General features: G+C 39.6%; 1 protein-coding gene across 1 annotated transcript in view; it reads left to right on the top strand.

The window, feature by feature from the left end:
• The window catches only part of LOC108792550 (solute carrier family 12 member 9-like), a 165,820-nt gene that overhangs the window by 47,099 nt on the left and 103,703 nt on the right, over positions 1–15,018 (top strand). Inside the window, exons 5-6 of the mRNA XM_018563348.1 lie at positions 287–394; positions 1,826–1,937. Of these exons, the coding sequence (XP_018418850.1) occupies positions 287–394; positions 1,826–1,937 (220 nt within the window). The remainder of the gene's footprint in view (positions 1–286; positions 395–1,825; positions 1,938–15,018) is intronic.

Here is a 15,018-nt window from a genome sequence, read left to right as displayed (position 1 = left end):
ACATTAAAATAGTGCACAGAGCAATTACATTTGACATGTGGATATGCCCCCCCCCCCCCCCCCCCAAAGAAACAGCAGTCATTATCCTGCCCTTACATCACCTCTGGAAGCTGAATTCTTTTTAGTTGCTTTACATGTTTTGTAGTGTTCTAGATCAAAATGCTAAACTGATTGTTAGCAGGGTTATTGCCATGTGTATTTAATGCCCTCAAGACCATTATAGATGTCTCATAATACTATTGTATGGTATTGTTGAAAATAACTATATCTAATATTTTTACCATAGCACACTATGCCCAAGATTACACTACGGGAAGAATGATGAGTTTTACTACCGTCTTTGCTGTCATGTTCAATGGCTGCACAGGGATTATGGCTGGATCCAACATGTCAGGTAACATCAGTGCTTTTTTAAAGACTGTACTTCTTCTCTTTTATTTTATTTGTTTCAGTGAGCAGATGGGAATAATATTTTTTCTGTATGATGTGAAATGTATATACAAATAATATCAGCTGATCCACAGTCTTCTGCTGTGGTTTTCTTACCCCAATTTTCAATGCTGCAAAGCCGTGCACTTGCTCTTTTTCCACAGCTAACCGACTCATGTGACACTCCTGCACGTCTTTCGGGACAGCTCCATCATCATGGTTGACAGTGGAGCATGTCCTCTTTTCTCCCCTGTTATTCAAGCCCATGTGACACTCCTAAACATGCACTCCTGAAAGTGTACTGTGCAGTGTGCTCTGGAGGTCACGTGACAAGTTGTCCCAATCTACAGAAACTCCACCCCAATCATTTAATCAATTATAATCAATATTGGTTTTTTTTTTCAAACATTGTCAGTAACTCTAAGCAAGCACTTTTTTTATTCATTTTTTTTTTATTTGATCCCCAGAGCACCCAGAAGAGTGCAGGTTGATTAGTGTCATCTGACCCTCCAGAACATGCTCTCCCCTGGGTGCTCTGGTAGCTTACATGTTGCACATTGAGTTATGGAGAAATTTGGAAACAAGTTACAGTAGAACTATGTTCCACATTGATATCTTACCTTGTCACTGCTTCTTTTATAGTGCCCACCTGTGCCGCCAAACTGTACATGGGTTGCCAGGGTCTGCCTCACTCTTAACTCAGAAAGAGTAATAGCCAGATCGAGAAAGAGCCCACCCATTTGTCTGCAGCATTCGGACTTAACTAGACACTCTAATAGGAATAGAAACAGGGAAAGCTGTCAACTTTGCACACTGTCCACATAATATAACAAAACTTCCAGAGGTAACAAAAAAGCTATTTATGGTTTACAAGGCATCTCAAGCTTGCCGGATGCTGACTGGGTGGTTTTTGCCTATACTACAATTAGCTTTATGTTTCATTTAATTTAATATAGTCGAATATAATATAATACAATTGGAAATGTAATGGCCACATGTTTATGCATTTCTAAATGCTGTTTTACTGGTATGATTCTGATTTTCCTAGAATATGCACAGCTGACACTGTATACTGTAGTCTGATAGAATAGTTACATATACAGTAGAAATAATCCCTGCCTTCTACAAGTAGCAGTTACATTCTAGTTAGTTTTACTAGGGAATTAACACAAGAGCTATAAATTTCTTCGGCCACTATTGTTTCCCAATGGTGCTCAAGTGTTTCTTCCTTGCCCCTTTTCATAGATCTAACCACAAATAGCCACCGTTTGAATTTACAGAAGTCAAATGGCAGTCAGATTCTACCTGGTCCTCCACCTGCCTTCCTTTCTACTTTTTTATGTCTGTATCTGGTAGAAGTATGCTTTCTCTCCTCACCAAAGCATTTTTTTTCCAGGAGATTTGAAGAGCCCAAGTTACTCCATACCCCGAGGGACAATTACAGCCGTGATCTTCACTTATATAATCTACAATCTGTTGGCCCTGATGGTCAGCTGCACATGCGACAGGTAAAAACCAATAGAAAGGAGCATTCTTGTACTTGCTGTAGAGAAGCATAACAGTCCATAAGAATGTTTACTTTGTGATCTTAGTGCTACTTGTGTGCTTTTCCTTATGGCAATAATAGCCTTTTACGTCTAATAAATAGCTATTATTGCCATGAGGAAAAGCACACTTAAGAAGGGGACCGTGATAGGACAGGGTTTAGCAGTGGAAGGATGGAATTTTATAGCTGGCCTAGGCAGTAAAATGGAGCAGAACACTTGGAAAAACCATAGTACTAAAAATAATGCTAATATATGTTTGTTTTATTAGAAGCATGATATTGTTACTGATAATTACTTTTTCATGGGAGAGAAGGCAGTCAATCTTTTCTTCTGCCAGGCGGAATGTAATATAATAATATTAATATTTTGCAGACAACAGACACAGTTTTTACATAGACTTCATTTGAGAGCTGCCACTTCCTATAAGAGGTTCCTGGTAGAAGATCACTGTTCTATTTCTGTAATCTGACTTGTTTGTCAGCATGTTGCTCATGGGCAGGAATATGGAACTGGCTTGGCAATTAAAACTTCAGGATTACTTAGTTGTCGACTTATCAAATGATTACATGAAATATTATTTTAAGGTTGACAATACTGCTGTAGCTGAGATTAATGCCATCTACATCAGCAACATGTAGGTAACATGGAGGCAACATGAGCTGTAGATGTGTAGGGTGCAGTATCTATCCATAATCCATTAATGATTACAGGCTACTGCATGGTACATACAGTATATGTTACTCAATATAGACACTACATATAAATCATCTTGTGTGTTCCAGTGTTCCACCAACATGGGTAGATTGTGTTTGTAACCCAACTAAGTATATTTCCAGGCGGGTAACATATTTAAAAGTTCAACACACTGTTCTTATTAAAATTATTATTAGTTATTAGTACTAGTAGTAGAGTTATTCTACTACAATTACTATTATTATGTAATTATTGGTTGAACCTAAGGCATCAACTGTCTTTTTGTTTTGGAAGATTGTTCATTTCCTAATTGTACAATTCCTAAGTGTATAATTTTGAACCTAGTTAAGTGGTAAATGAGGTCAATCTACTATTTTCATAATGTTTAGTCTAAGTAAGCCTGACACAAATCCTGGCAATTCAGACTCAACACTTGATGGAAAAAAATGCATAAGCAATGAAAACCACATGTTCAAACAAACAATACATACAGAAGTAAAAGGCAGCTGAAATTACATACGAATCTTAACTCCTTCTGACACTGCTACTAACCCATTGGTTTATTAATAGGAAGGTTAGCCTAATACAGCAACAGAGATGAACAAATCAGCTTCGGTGTGATTCATGGGCCATTCATCAAACCTATTGTACATTTTGGAAAATGTGAACTTTGATTTGAAACCCATTGAAATCCTAAAAATAAATTCTGTCCATTTTCAAGGCTAATAGGAAGGGTATGGTCAACTAAAAGGCATAGAAATTTGGCACTGCCATGGGGGATTTGCACAAATGCAAAAAGTTTAAGAAACACTCAGAGGGTCCTCCTTTTTTTGCATGATTTTAAGGGTGATACAGGAAAAACACAATTATTTTCTAATACATGCTTGGGAGAAGCCTATAAGCTGTAAACAGTGCAATACAGAACAGCATGATTCACATGGATAGCATGGATGACATCACATGTTTGGGTGTTGCATAATTTTTTTTCACTGTTACATTATTGCTTGGCTTATATACAGCAGCAACACCCCAGTCGGATTCATTGTTTACTTAAAAAAAGATGGTTGTAAGGTAGTTTTGGTTACGACACCTGATTTTTTTTCTTTAGCAGTAATTGTCCAGAATTGGGTGGTGGAAGTAGCCCCTACAACAGATCTAAATGCTAAAGGAGAGTTTACTCTTCCCAAAAAAATAAAGTTAATTTTGTACCAATTGCCAAACACTGCCAAAACTACAGGAGTGGGTAAATGCAAGACCAGTCACCCTGCACAAGGGGAAAAGCAGCAGTGACTGGTCTTTTTTATTTTTACAAGAATCCCCTATACAGAGGAAAAGTTTCATGCAGTACTTTACAGGTCTGGAAGAAAATACACAAAGGGTACCAAGATTTAAGTAAGAATACACATGCCTCTTAGACAATATTTGCCATTTTGCCCTATTTAGCTTTAAAAAAATGTCAAAATACAAAAACACTAACACCACAACCACACATTCTAGAGATGAGGCAGTTTTTAATCTGAAATACAAATTAGCCATATTTCAGTGACAATAGCCACACATATAGTACAGTGTCTGGGGAGTATGCAAGCAGCTTGATTGGGCTGCAATCTTCCAAAGTTGCTGGGATGGCTGCATGAGATCTGTCATTTTCCTTGATGCAGAACTTGCTGCCCCCTGTTACCTGTGAGTGAATAACATATGCTTCTCCCTTGCACTGAACTATACTGCACTAATATGCAGTGATGTGCCTTTCCCTTATTCTGGAACATGTTCACTCTGCTGACCCTGAAAAAAGACCCTAGCAAAACTATATTAACATACTGTAAAAAATATGTCACTCAAAAAATGAAACCTAAATCACAACCTTAAAGCAGTAAACCTCAAACCCTATAGTGTTTTTGTTTGTTTTTTTAACCTGACTGAAAGAATTATGAAAACTTAATATAAAGGAATAGCATAGAACCCCAATAAAACAACAAAACAGCAAACTCCCCCGAAAACTGCAAGCACGACTACAGCACAGTAAACACAGGAAAAGGGGGAGGGGGAAAAGACTATGTAACCCACTACACTGTAATTCACTGTAATAATGAAGCACAATACAATGCAGCACTTTATAGTGCAGTATATAGCACAGCAACTATCTGCAAAGAACACTCTGTCAGCTATCCCTATCTCCAAATTTACACACACACACTGACACACATTAGAAAACTACCATAATTGACCCTTCTAAGCCACTAGACCGCAATTCAAAGGCCTGGAAATGCATGATTGATAATTGGTTGCTATAGCAGCGACCAGCCATATTAGTTCGCCATTTTTCTAAACTGCAAAATGACTTGAGTTCGGTTCAAGCTCATGATCAATCCGAACCCTAAGCTCATCCCTATTCAGCAATAAATAATAAAATGTTATATTCATAAAAAAAGCACATCTGTGCTAGAATAATATATTTTATTAATTTTTATTATATCATGAAGTGGGTGGCTAGGAGAGGTAAATTGTGTTCTTGATTCCTGCAGTGATGGAAGTTTCAGTGTATTTTGGAAGTGTGAATCCCTGCTTTAATTCTATATTCTAATTCTATATTGTATCATATTGTTTACTACTGGAACATTAACCCCTTCGTGACGGGAGACGTACACTGTGCGTCCAGCCACAAAGGGACCAAATGACTTGTCACGTACACTGTACGTGACGAGTTATTTGCTGCTTTAGAGGGCTGTTAATCGCTGAGAATCAGCTTTTAACATTCATTAATGGATGCCCTTACTACAGAGGCATTCATTAATGAAAGGGTTAACCTTTTTCAGACACCCGATACCTTAATATCGGGTGTCTGAGAGTCAAAGCAAAGCGGACACAGATGCCGGCTTTTGCCGGCATTCTGACAGCTCGTATAGATCGAGAGATATCTCTCTCAAGCTATACTGGCTTTTTTTTTTTCTTTCATGAATAGATACAAAATGTGTCTATTCCTACAATGTATCTATTCCTGGAAGAAGAATGTTTGTTTGCTGATCGTTGTTGCAACAATCAGAAAACATTTAGTAACAGCTGAATCCTGAACTGCTGCAGGATCAGTGTCACTAACTTATTATCGGCTGTTCTGAAGTTTGAAGCAGCCTGATAATAACCAAAAATTTATTAATTTATCATGCAGTAACAGTGAGATTAATTCACAAAATCTGCTTGATATAATTAAATAAATAAAATAACATTTTTAAGTTAAAAAAAAAAGTGAAAAGTGTAAAAAAAAAAAAAAATTGTGAAAAGTGTAAAAAAAATAAAAAAATGTGTAAAAAATAAAATAAAATAAGGGACAAATAAATGAATGTATTTATTGCATTTTTTTAGCTGTGCTGGTTTTGTAAAAAAAATACTACAAATCAAAACTGGGAAAAAAGTGTTTTTTTTAAACGGTTTTTTCCTCTTTTTTTATATTTTATTTGTCCTAAGTGAGGCGTTAGACGCACATATGTGATATAAATATGTAGCCCTATCTGTCCTCTAAAAAACAATATATAATATGTGTGGGTGCACTTTGTAAGAAAGTATATTACTGACGTGGAAGAATCACACAGCAAAAATGTCAAAAGTGTGTCAGTCATTTACGAACAGAAACTAAAAACAAGCTCAGTCATGAAGGGGTTAAGGATCCTGTAACAGTGTGGGCCTGCTCCTGGTAACACTGTGTCACAATGCAGTCAGTAAGCGATAAACTTGTAGAGGCTGGAGTCCAAAAGTCCTTAGCAGGGAAGTTTATTGTACTCAGTGACAACTTTTTCACAAACAGCACTGAGTCTTCTCAAGCCAGCTGGTAACAAAAATACATAAACAAAAAGCCTATCTCTGTCAGAGATCTACCTACACATAGAAAACAGTTTCACCCTCACTGAATAAAGGTGCCAAGCTAAGCCTTTAAACACCTTCCAAACAAACAAAACATTTTCTCAGGTCTCACTATACCTCTAGTGCAGCAGCCTGGGAGGTCTGTGCTTCACAGTCTCTCTCTTCCCAGTGACCTGTTAGCTGCATCTCCTTTTTAAAACCTTCTCTCCACACCCTGTTTAGGTGAGTTAACCCATTTTGTAACTGACCGCCTGTTTCAACCTATTGCTAACATTGTAGCCAGCAATTACTTCACCCCGTGGCCAGTACAATCTATCACAGGTCCATTTATGCCTGTCTGATTTGGTATGTTGGACAGGAAAATGTACCTTAAAGGGGTTCTAAAGCGTCCGTTTTTTTGCCTATAGCTACTGCTGGCAAGCAGTAGATATAGGCAAAAAGTTTTTAAAAAAAACAAAACGATTTAACAGCGGTTTAAACTTACCTCGTTATCGTTGCGCGCTCCCGCGCCGAGAATCCGGAACTGCTCGTGCAGCCGCAAAGAATCTTGGGGCAGGGCATGCGCATTTCGGATTCTCGGCCGGGAGACGAGCAGAGATGCAAGGTAAGTCTATGGACTCGTGCACCCGCATGCAGACACCGCTGGATCGGAAGTGCCTGCAAGCAGAGAGGAGTCAGCGATGGATCGGAGAGCCGCCATACCGCTGGAGGGACAGATGAAAACATCAGGAAAGAAGAAGATCGGATTAAGAGACATCATTTAAGGTAAGTGCTAACATTAACATGGGGGGGATGGAAAACATTTTTTCACTTTAATGTCACTTTAACCCAGAGCAGAACAGCATACATAACATGAATAGGCCCTAACAGATTGGCCCGTGGAAGTGCAATGTCTTTTGATTTCATTCTCACCTCGGAACAACACTGTAAGTAACAGCATATTCTGTGATAGGATTTATTTGCTAAGAGAGGTGTAGGCTTTTCCAAAATATTCTTAAAACTTAAAAAAAACCTCAAACCATTACTTTCAATGCAATACTACTTTGATGCATATCAACATTCCCACATTCCCTATCTCCAAAACACATTCAAAATTTCCACTAAATATTGTACTTGATTCTTCAAATTAAAAGGTTTCCAGTGAATTTTAAAATATATGAAAAGGGAAAGTGTAGAATTTTTTTACTTATTTCTTTTCCTTTCCTTATGTTCATAACCAAAAGGTTCAATTTAGAATCTAGAGCTCCAGACTTCTCATCACACTGAGCTGGGGGTGAGGGAATGAAAGTTCAACTGCTTTCAAAAGGGGGCATGACGGACAATATTTGAGAACCATTCGTTTAGAATAATTTTGATATCCCTGATATGCTTGAGGATCATGATGATTGTAGCTGTGCCCTTTGGACATCAACCAGGCCCTAGGCTCCAAGGATGCCTTGTGGCTAATCAGATTCTGCTTCCTATGCACCATAAAAAATAACAACCAGTCTGAAGGTCATGTGAATACTTATACATTAGTATGAGAAGGGGGTTGATTCTCAGATCAAGAGTGGCCAGGAGCTCAAAAGAAACAGTAAGACTCTGGAGGTCCAAAACAGAAATAAATGGTGTGCTTTCCATTTGGAAAGGCAATGGTGGAATGGAAGGAACCTGTGGCTTAATAGGATCCTGTCCCAGAGAGAGATTGAAAGAGAGAAAGGAAGCATGTAGAGTGGGGCACACTGAGAAGGAATGTTGCCAACGAGTTTTAGAGACCCATTTGGGGAGCACATTTCATGATATATTAACCATTCTTGTAAACCTCTTACGCTTTTATAAAACATATTTTAGTGAATACACTGTGAGGGGAATTCATCAAAACTGGAGCAGACAAAATCTGCAGCGGTTGCGCGTGGCAACCAATCAATTGCTCTCTTCAATTTTTTTCAGGTAAGATTTGAAAATGAAAGAGAAAAGCTGATTGGTTGCTATGCACAGCTGCTCCAGATTTTGTCTGCTCCAGTTTGATAAATTCATCCCTGTATGTATGGTGAGGCATTGACTGGCAGGATTGTGGGCAGTGTGTATGTATCACCCAGGATTCTCACCTACACATAGTGAGGGGTTCCAGGGTTTGTATCTGATATGGAGAAAACATTTTTTGTGTGTGCGTGTGTCACCCAAGTTTCTCACCTACACATAGTGAGGGGCTCCAGAATTTGCATCTTATATGTTTTCTCAGAAGTTCTGTTCTGGATCCTGGATCCAGGAGCCTGGATGCTTTGTAGAAGTTTGGGTGGGTTAAATCCCCCAGTCTACATCTTACCTGGTAGCCAGACCTATTGGCATTAGTCTCATCTGTGCACAGACCTTTTTTATATGTGAGATGATTGATGCTCAGGGTTCTCTCTTTTACTCTGCTGTGGGAGCCCGCTTTTGGGTGAAAAGTCTGACTGCCGACAGAACACTAAAAAAGGTACGAGTGCTACTTGCTAGTTTGGAACTTATTAGGGGACAACCTGTTAGTCGGGAACTGACCTAGGTTTAGTTAGTGGTTCAGAGGAGCATGTGTTTTGATTGCTCTAAGCTATAGACTTGCAGTACAAAGCCCTCCTGCATTGAAACTCTGTTTGCGGCTTTGCTGAATAAAGGTGCAGGTCAAACCAGCTTGGACTGTTCCTGGGTGCCCTCCGTCTTCTGCATTGTTTAACACTGCTACTATCAGGGGAGAGAGAGAGAAAGAGAGAGAGAGGGGGCTCTCTCTGCTTTCATTAACACCCTGCTGCTCTGATTCTGCTCATATCTGAGTCTCATTCCTCTTAAAAACACAGTCCATCACCGAGTGTGCGAGTGTCAGACTACCTTGTCATTTCCACGGGTGTGTGCAGCTCTGGTATTACAAGTGCAGAAATCTCAGCACTTGTCTTCCAAAGAGACAAAAGAACCCTCAACTCTTTAACCCTCCAGTTTCTAGCCAAGATGGAACCATTTGTTTTGGAATGATGTCCCTTTAAGTTATTTTAAACAATAATTCATGGATGTTTTGTTTACTAGGCCCCTAAGGTATAAAGGTTTAAAGGACACGCTGTGGTGTGCAATTACACTTGCTGCTGATGTAGAGTCATTATTATATAGCTTATTTTAATGCTACAATAGAGCAGATCAGACATTTTCTACATGATTATGTTTTTCGTGACAAGTCACTATTTAAATATTCTTCCAAGCAGAATTATAATTATGAGTACATTATACAAAACTAAAACAAATCCTGGCTGTATATTTTAACTTTCAATTAAATATGCAATTTACATATCATGTGTTTTGCATAATTTCTGTAAATTTGTGACATTTCTCCTATTATACCTAATTGTTTGTGACATATTTGGTCTATTGCACAATGGTCCCTATTTAAACATATCTAGTAAGGGTAATGGTTTGCAATAACCAATAGCAACCAGTTACCTACTGCATTTCAAGTGTGCTCCAGTCAGACTATGGAAATCTGATTTCTAGATGCTTGCTGAAAATCTTATGAGCCTAGATGGGATGACTAACACCCGTTCTCATTTTTATATTCTATAAAAATTACTCTTTGCGTCAGGCAGACTGCACTAGGGCTGCAACACATAATCGATTATAATCGATGATTGAAAAAGTTGTCAACTTTTTCAATCATCGATTAATCGGCTTCCGATTGGTTGGCCCTGTTCACGGCTCCACACACGCTGCGCGCCACACCTCCTCCCCACCTCACGCTCGCTGCTGCCAGATCCGCCCGCCCGCATCCATACGCCGCACCTTCTCCCCACCTCACGCTCACAGGCCCGCCCAAATCCACGATCGGCACGATCGGAGAAGAAGTAAGGAGGAGCAGGTGTGGGCGGATGACAGCCTCCGATAGACAGACCCGATCTCAGAAAAAAGTTGCTGGAAGACTGCTCAGGTAAGCCTGCACCGCTCCTCCCCCCCACATGGTGCTCTATAATGTATTGCTGGGATAGTGGGATTTGTAGTCCTCTATAGCTGATGGTATAATATACAGCACAATGTACCATCAGCTATAGAGGAATACAAATCCCAGCAATACGTTATACACTGTATGTATAATGTATTGCTGGGATGTGTTGTATTCCTCTACAGCTGGTGGTATTCTGCATTGCGCTGTATAGAGGACTACAAATCAAGGAATAATACATTATACAGCGCAATGCAGAATACCACTAGCTATATAGGAATACAACACATCCCAGCAATACATTAAACAGTGGTGCAATGCCGAATACCACTAGCTATAATGTACTATTGCTGGGATTTGTTGTATTCCTCTATAGCTGGTGGTATTCTGCACTGCGCTGTATAATGTACTATTGCTGGGATTTGTAGTACTCTATAGCCGGTTCCATTCTGCATTCATTGCTGTATAATTTTACACTTTTCATTTCATTATATTGCACACCACACTTTTTCTTTTTTTTTTACTTCCACCGCTCCAAGCTTACTCCTGTGATGGACTACAATCTCAATACATAACTAGTAGTCCCATCACTGGAGCAATTTTTTAAAATGTATTTTATTTTTTATCCGATTAACCAATTAATTGAACCTAATAATCGGCTAACTAATAGATTTTGAAAATAATCGTTAGCTGCAACTCTAGACTGCACATTGCCTTTACTGCTACAAAATCTGATTGCTGCACTAAACAGGGTGCTGCTAATTAGATGGCAACACCAAGGGACTATTTATAAAAGGTTTCACACAAGATTTATACTTTCCCCCAAGGTTCGCACATTTTTCTAATTGAATTCCATTTCAAAATATGTGAATCGTGTAAAATCTTGTGCGAAAACATAAATAGAGTTCCATGTATAGGGAACAAGACGAATAATTATGCAAATCTGCATTCCAAGCAGACAGATAAATATGTGTAAACTGTTGTTTCTCTAAAAGCAAATCTTATGAGCCAGGTCACACCTGCTGCACAAAATATGCAGGTTTGTGACCTCCCTACAGGCTACACTGCAACTACACAATACAACCTGGTCTATGACCCATTTCAATCTATGGTATAACAATGAAAGAGCAGTAGTACACTGAACAGGTAATCCATCTGCTTACCTCTTCTGTGAGCATGTTTACTGGGTAGGCTGACTTCAGTGTGCAAAGCAATAGAGCCTTGATTGGCTTAGACCAGGGGTGCCCATTAGGTAGATCGTGATCTACCAGTAGCTCTCAAAGCTGATGCTGGTAGATCACGAAGGGTGTGAATGGTGGCCCCTTTATTCCATTTTGGTATATTTATTTAGCTGTGCACATGTGATTACCTATTAGCCTGAGTCTGCTGAGCCGAGCTCCCTCACACCTTTCTGGTGGATTCTAGTGGCTGAAGTGCTATGTATTACATCAAAGAATATTAGTTTACACAGCCTGTTGCAAAATACAGCAAGGTGAACCAGGAGAGAGAGAGGGAGTTTTTTTTTTCCGTTGGTAGATCTCATGTAGCTCGTCATTTGAAAAGTAGATCTTAACACAAAAATTGTGGGCACCCCTGGCTTAGACTAATGACTTCCATTCTATGGAGGTGGCTAATATAAAGAAAGATTCATGTACTACTGCTATTTTAAGTAAAATATATTTAAATACTTTTTAATCAATACATAACTGGGTTTAATGGCCATTTCTGCTTGGAGCCCAGCTAAGATGTACAGTATAGAGTAAGCATGCAAGAAGGGAAATCTTTGGGTGCCATTTCTATGAACCTGATGCCTCCTTACAAGGTAGTGTCAACCAACAGGTTTATTTTAGTTTGAGTAGAATTATTGTTACCATATAGTTTGAATTACCAGAAAGCTATAGCTCCGAATAACCATCTGACAGACTGGTATAGTGGTAGGCACTTGAAGAGTTAATGGGAATATTTGAGGTTGATTGTAATACTTTGCTCTACTATTGACATCGACTGCTTTATGAATGTATTATATAGGCAGATATATTGCAGCTAGTAAAGATCATTCTGTGTCAGCAGTATACCTGATGCTAGGTAGCTATAGCATTGGAAAGTGGATAAGACTCTCAATTCAGTTTATGAGAGTCATCTTAGATTGACTGTTTATATTTTACTGCAGGTTGACTTTATTCCAGTGTCATTTCTTTTAACAACCTATTTCTATGAAGTAGCATCTTCCTGACCTAGGTGTTATTATTAGATGTGGAAACATTTGGCTGTGATCCTCAGGCAAGAGGGAGGTGACTTGCAGATGCAATGTATACTATCCCAAAAATGGTTAGGGTGTCTTGTGAGAATATGACGGTAATAGGACTGCTAGTAGTGGCCATTTATTATTCAGTAAACTGGACCATATCAGTAATTTATTGTCTGTAAAGCTGTCTATGGCCATTATGCCCACTGTGATTTTTTTGTAATTACTTAAAGGAGAACTATGAGGTGAGTGCTTTTCACTCACCTCATAGTTCTAGTCGACCTGAGCTACAGTTCACGCTATACTGAGCCTAGGGTGACGGGAGGACACTAGTTTGTGTCCTCCCATTACCCTAAGGAGAACTATGGGGAAAAGCCTTAACCCCATAGTTCTCCTTTAAGAAAAAAGAGTGTCTTGGAAGGAGGAAGTAATTCTGTTATCATCAAATTTAGAAATTGGGAAATGGATAGTGAGTGATATGGGCCATTTGTGGATAATGCAACTTTCTGAGATAACAAGGAGGTACAAAGTATGCAAGAAAAGGACACACCCCTGCCATGCCCCCTGTTATGTCAACCATGAAGAATTAATACGCCTTTAAAAAAGCCTAAAAAAAGGAAAGTAATGCACCCATCACATCTAAGGACTGGTAATATATTACATTTTGGGTGTTCCTGGGTTGAAATACACTTTAAATATTCCACCTTTTTCAAAGAGCATATAAATGTATGCACAAAATTAGGATTGCATACTCTAAATTAGGGATGTACCGATACCGGTATTTTGGTACAGAGTACGAGTACCGATAATTTTTTTCGGTACTCGCCGATACCAATTACCAAGTAACGGAAGTCCCATTCAAGAAGCCAGGTGGCGTGTAAGGACTCGCCACCTGGCTTCCTGATTAACAAGAAAGTCCCCTCTTACCTTAGTATGTGCAGCCTGTCACCCCCTGGGGCCTCTCCAGCGAGAACGCGGCCTTCGCCCGGTACCCAGCCAGAGCCGTCTGGCCGGCCAATCAGGAAGCCGGGCGCCGTGTAATGACGCAACGCCCTGCTTTCTGATTGGCCGGGAGGCCGGCTCTGTGCTCTCTTGTCATGAGATGACGAGGGAGCATGAAGCCAGCTTCCTGGCCAATCAGAAAGCAGGGCGTCGCGTCATTACCTCACGAGGCCAGCTTCCTGATTGGCCAGCTTCCCGACCAATCAGGAAGCCAGGCAGCGCGTCATTACACGCTGCCCGGCTTCCTGATTTGCCAGGAAGTCGGCTCCATGCTCTCTCATCACAAGTGACGAGAGAGCATGAAGCCGCTTCCCGGTCAATCGCAAAACCGGGCAGCGTGTAATGACACGCTGCCCGTCTTCCTGATACCGGAAGTACTCGTGCTAGGCATCAAAGCATTTGGGCGAGTACGAGTACTTGCCCAAATACTCGGAATCGGCACCGAGTATCGGTATCGTGGCATCCCTACTCTAAATACATGGGATATTCGGACACATTTCTGGACTGAACAAACAAAACAAAAACATAAAGCAGATATATAGAAAGTTGAACTTCATCCAAGAGGTAGGAGGGAAATTGCAGCTGCTATTTCATAAGTTGGAATTTATTTTTGTGAAACTGAAATGAAAAAGAAATAGGAGAATTGGAGAGCCAGCGTTGGAGGCAGAAAGCGGGCCTTGGATAACTAGACATTCCTTGGTGTTCTCACATTGCTGCAGTGAGGAATTCTGACACCTTGTTTAGGAAGATGTATTGTCCATTGCAATGGGTACTCACAGCAATTTTAAGAAAGCTTTTAGAGCCCTTATTAAATATTCAACATGCCCATCGCTGGCTCCTATTAATACAAAAGACATCTTGTTTAATGGGGTCTGCTTTGTTCAAGGTTTCACTCTCAAGAAATACTGTAGAGGAATATTCTTCGGGACTTATTCATAGTGGACAATGACTGGCTACTTCTGTTAAGGTCTTTTGAGGGTCATTTAATCAAGCAGTTGTTCGCTTGGTTCATATGTAAGAGTTAAAGTAATTCTTATGAAAATCAATAGAAATGGCCTGAGTAGATCCGCTGTTCAGTGCTTACAAAGTACATTTGAATTCCCACATTATAGCATGACAAGGCTTGCATCACTCATAAAAAATTGTCAAACACCCTAGGTTTTATACAGAAAAGTAGCGTGAAAAGCAGTGGTGATGTAAAAAATGCAGGAACTTATAGCAACCAACTGGATTTTAGTTAATTATGCTTGATCAACTAATGAATATTTGATCTGAGGAGATCAGTGTTGTCACTAAAGTAATGAAAAATGGAC

This window comes from Nanorana parkeri, unplaced genomic scaffold (assembly GCF_000935625.1).
Source record: "Nanorana parkeri isolate BGI_ZX_2015 unplaced genomic scaffold, ASM93562v1 scaffold657, whole genome shotgun sequence".
Lineage (NCBI taxonomy): Eukaryota > Metazoa > Chordata > Amphibia > Anura > Dicroglossidae > Nanorana > Nanorana parkeri.
Note: the sequence above shows the minus strand (reverse complement) of the source record. Positions and strands in the feature narration are given on the sequence as shown.